The sequence below is a fragment of the Triticum aestivum genome, chromosome 4B, assembly GCF_018294505.1.
Source record: "Triticum aestivum cultivar Chinese Spring chromosome 4B, IWGSC CS RefSeq v2.1, whole genome shotgun sequence".
Classification (NCBI taxonomy): domain Eukaryota; kingdom Viridiplantae; phylum Streptophyta; class Magnoliopsida; order Poales; family Poaceae; genus Triticum; species Triticum aestivum.
The window spans coordinates 580,368,181-580,373,225 of NC_057804.1; the positions used below are offsets into that span (position 1 = coordinate 580,368,181).

A 5,045-nucleotide genomic window follows, 5' to 3' on the forward strand; every position below is an offset into this window, starting at 1 on the left:
CGCCCTCGCCGCCCGCGCGCCCTTGAGCTCTACATGTCGAGGCGCCTGTAGAGCTGCGTGTAGTCGCCGCTGTCGTTGTCGTCGTCATCGTTGTCGCCGCCGTCTCCGCGGTCACCGTCCCTGCTGCACCCCTCCCCAGGTTGGCGCGGTGGGTTGGACGATCCGGGGGCGTCCTCGTCGTCGTCGCTGTCGAGGATCACCACGCCGTGCTCGTCCTCGCGCCCACGCCTGCGAGCGGCTATCTCCTCCAAGGGAACCGAGGCAATGAGGACGACGAAGCGGCGAGAAGAGCCGAGTCGCTGCCAAGGAGGGGCCGTCAGTTTTCGCGCCAAAAACGTTTCGGCCGGCGCCCCAAACGCGCCGGGTTCAGTCTGGGTCCGCCGGCGCCAATTTCAGTCCAAGCCGGCGAAAAATGGGCCTTTAGGGGTTCGACTGGGCCGTTTTTTCGGCGTCGGCGCGAAAAAATCGCCTGGGGAGGCCGTTCTGGGGGCGCGGCTGGAGATGCTCTAACACAGAAGCGGCCGGACACCACTTCGTTGTTCAACCCAAACAAATGAAAAGACGGACAAAAACGGCCGTTTGGATTCGGCACTGAATGCCGCTACTCTGGTCCTAGCATGACTGCATACCGCTACTCATAAAACACGCGAGTGTGCCAACTGCTCCAGTGACCAACCATTATCCTCACTGCGTCTCAACCCCACAGTGAGCATCTTATGGAGGCCTTTGCATGCGAAATAGCCAACATTTTCCAAAATGATTGAAGTTTTAGGATTATCCTAAGTCAAACTTCATTAAGTTTGACCAGGCCTATATAAGAATATATCAACATCTACAAAATCAAATTTACTTCATTAGATTCATTATGAAACATACCTACATATATTTGATTCTGCTGTGTCAATGTGTTTGGAGTATCATAGATCATTGCAGATTTTTCTATACACTGTCAAACTTAATTTTGACTTGGAAAATTCTAGAACTTCAATTATTTTGGAACGAAGGGAGTACTAGATAACAAGCTAAGCATGACTACAAGCAACAAGTGAGAGTGCCAAACTGCTAATTTTTTTGTCACATAGCCTACAAAACATATCAGACAGAAGCACCAGCTCTACAGCAAGTAAACCAAAAGATAACGCTGCTGCACAGAAATGGAGTACCTTTTTTTGTACCTTATAGATAAGTTGACACAGCAGAAGTTTAGATTATTGCTATCAGCATGAAAGGTGATTAAGCTTACAAATAAGTAGACCAGTTGCAGGCATGCTCTGGCTTTATTGTCTCTGAAAGCCTGACAGGCATACAACCAAATTTGAGGCATAACAACAGAACAGAGGAACAATGTACAACCCCATTTCATCTGTATACAGGACAGTCATGTACAATAGACACAAACAACTAATTCAAGCCCGGGAGTGGCAATATCCCCATAGCACTGCTTACTCTAATGAAAAGGAAAACTGAGTAGAGAACAATGAGGCCAACCCCAAGCGTCTTGTTAGGCCGCATACCGCTCCGTGGCAGCGTAACAAGTGCCCAGATCAATCCAGCAACCAGGAAGCTCATCGTGTAAATAAGAGAGCGGTCCTGCGGAAGAACATAAGAGTTGGGTGCTGTCGACCAAGCTCCAAGCAGCATCGATATTCCTAAGCCGGCAAGTGTATTGAACATAGGCCCAGCATAACAGCCAGACATAGCAATCTGCACACCGTCTCCTCCATTCATTGCCAAGGCCACATTTGACATCAAGTCGCCCATCGAATTGCCCCATGCTAACACCGTTAACCCAAGGATTGACGGATTAATTCCAAGTATCACTCCAAATGCAACCAACAGTGCAACCAGCTCATTGGCAATGATGTAGAACCAAACGATGCTCATCACAAACCCTCCAAACACCCATGGGAGTAAGTATCTCCTTGGAGGGCGGTCGGGACTGGTGAATGTAAAAGCAAGAACAGCAATCGCAATCCCAAAAACACCAGCTATCACATATGCTGCTACGCTGGCACCCGTGGATACTCCATCCTGGCTGTTCCACAGAAATGCTAAGAGTAGAGGTGCCAAGCCAGCACTAGCAACAGCATATTCTTGTGACCAGCGGTCTTCCTCAACTATTGGAATCGTCAACTTTCTTGGTATTGTCAAGGGTAGCTCCAAAAACAGAAACAGTTTGGAGTAGTTAAGCGTGGAGGTATCCACTCTGCCTTCCTCATTCCAACCCCACAAAGGCCTGTCAGGTGAACCATCTCTCCCCTGATTTGAGTAGATAGCCACATGAGAAGCCCACATCCACTGCGGCAATGATGTGTTTACCTGGGCCGCCTCATCACTTGTGTCCTCCTCAAGAAGTGAACTGTACACAGAATCATCCTCCTCTAGTCCGTGTGAGAAGATACTTCCCCTCACAGGAAGCAATGGTGTGACTACATCAAACTTCAGCATCCGTGCGTGCTTCCTTAATAACTCATTTGCAGCAACCACAAATGCATAAACCACATAAATCGACACAAACAGCATAGCTCCCCAAACGGTCACCTTCCCGACAATCAACATAATCGACAGTGCCACCAAGGTGATCAGGAAGAATCCAACATCCCTCACAAAGCACCTCCAATCAATCTGCACATTCTTCTCTGCAACGGTCAACGACACTGCCCCAACAACAACACAAGTAACAAACACCGCTCCGCCCAGCACGCTGTTCAGCCCCACATCCCCGGCGCCAGACCCCATAAACGCTGCAATACTGGCAAACACATCAGGAGCACCATTACCAAAGGGGAGCAGCGTGACACCGGCCACAGTCGGTGGGAGCCGCAGGAGCGCCGACATCTTCTCGAGGCTGCAGCAGAAGTAGTCCGCAGCCGTGTTACCGAGCATGTAGAACAGCGCCGCTAGGCACACTGCAAGCACGGCATATCCAAGCAGCCTGAATCTCTCGCACCTGCAGTAGAAGAAGTCCAGATAGTCGACGAATCCGCCGGAGCTGCACTGCGGGTGAGCCCGGAGGAACTCGCACTGGGACCCGAAACCCTCGTGGCGCGATATGCCGGCGCACGCGGTGGAGGGGTTCTCCAGCTGCTCGCCGTTCACCCCGGTGACCTCCGAAAGGTTCCCGCCTCTGGACGCGGCGGGGCTGGCGGGATCGGCACCGGAGAGGAACCTGCGGTGGAGCGAGCGCGAATCGGAGCCCGGGAGCCGCGGAGAGTCCCCACCCGAGCGGGTGTAGAGGAAGAGGAGGAAGAGCACCAGGGAGGCCGCGGCGATGGGCCGAATCCGGCGGGGATGCAGAGGCCGCGAGGCCATCGTCTCCGGCGAGGTCACGGGCTGGAGTTTCGGGGGGCTGGCATGCCGAATCTGAGGGGAGGGTTGGGGAATTGGGCGTGCTTCCGGGGATCCGAGGTTAGGGTTTGGTCGTCGGAGCGCGTGAGTTGGGAATTGGGGATTCACGACGATGTGGGGAAGGAGACGGCGTGTTGCCCCGGTCGCATGCCGCGCCACAAAGCAAGCGGAACGGTCGCTGTTAAGTGGGCCGGAATGGATTAGGCCTCGATCTCGTTGGGCTAGCCGTTTCCTGACAGAGCCGCCTCGGCTTTTAGAAACACTAACATTTTTGAAAAAAAAAACTTTTTGGTTTGTCTCAAAACAAAAACTAAATTTTTTGGAAAAAAACGAACTCTTATGGAGATTTCTCTAGAAAAAACTTTTTTGGAAATTCCAAACAATTATGAATTTCTAACTTTTTAAAAAATAAAAAAGGCAAATTGTTTTCTCCAAGAGAAAAACTTGCATTACTCAATCACAGAGCCCTTACAATCATTTCGTACTATCTCGAAAGAAAAAAAGGAAAAACAAAAAAGGCACCTGAACCGGGTGAGAAACCTCCTAGAAGGTTCCCAAAACCGGGATCGGTGGAACACCTTAACGGGGCGGCCCAGTTAGATCACTCTCTCACCAACTGTGTGCAAAGCGTCGAATGAGGGGCGAATATGATTCACGATGTATGGAGCTCTGGACTATGACATCCCTCGCGGTGGGCCGTCTCAGTACAGCGGTTGTACCCGAGAAATTTTCGTACTCTCTTTGAAAACCTTCCACCAATTTTGGGAAGATTTAGTTCGGTCTTTTTCTTTACTGGTTTTCATTTTCATTTATTTTTTTCATTTTTTATTTTTCGAATTGATGATCTTTTGTAATCCGCCATATTTAGTGTATGAAAATTTCTTTTTACATGTCATGAACATTTTCCAAAAAATACGTGAACTAATTTTTACATTTTCCTGGACATTTTATATGTTGGAATATTTTTAAGGGTTATGAAAAAACTTTCAAATGGTGCAAACATTTTTTATATGTAATGCATTATTTTCAAAGTTGCAAGTTTTTTCATACTTTAATGAACATTTTGTAAACATATGAACATTTTTTTAAATGTGTGCAAATTTTTGAAAGGATACAAATATATTTTTGAATGGTATGTAAATTTTCCAGTTTCAAGAAAGATCTCTTACATTGCACGAACATTCTTCTAAAATGTTTCCAATCTATTCTTTGAATGTTTTAAAAAACAAAAAAAATGAAGGGAAAAAAAGAGCCAGCATACTTGCTTCCGTGCATATTGTACGTGCTTATGGGCATGTCCCATTTAGCGTGCGATCGAGGCGATGACATGTTTGATCTTTTCTTTTTAAAACACAGTACACACGCAAATACTCATATATATACATATACACTCAATTCTATGAAATGCCCCATCTTTATGAGCACCTTCGAAAGAGCAAGGCAACATATCATTTTAAGATTTTACGATGTCATCGTAGGCGTCTCGTAGTCGACGGAAACATCTTCTCTTACTTAACACGCATCGCCAAAAACTGAAATAAATCCAGTATAAATGCAAGCACCTGGACTTGAACCCTGATGGGTTGGGGATACCACTGTCCTTATCCAACCACAGGTTGTGTCGGGGTAAGTTCGATCTTGTATATTCGGTACGCGGCGCACACTGCCGACCGAAATGGGCTGGCTAGTCTAGCATT

The 5,045-nt window shown here is 47.9% G+C and overlaps 1 protein-coding gene across 1 annotated transcript; it reads right to left on the bottom strand.

Annotated features, from left to right (window-relative positions):
• Positions 1-1,187: 1,187 nt before the first annotated feature.
• LOC123093388 (cation/calcium exchanger 4) lies at positions 1,188-3,486 on the bottom strand. The gene has a single exon (XM_044515341.1). The coding sequence runs from the start codon at positions 3,310-3,312 to the stop codon at positions 1,402-1,404; it is 1,911 nt and encodes a 636-aa protein (XP_044371276.1). The 5' UTR covers positions 3,313-3,486; the 3' UTR covers positions 1,188-1,401.
• Positions 3,487-5,045: the final 1,559 nt, after the last annotated feature.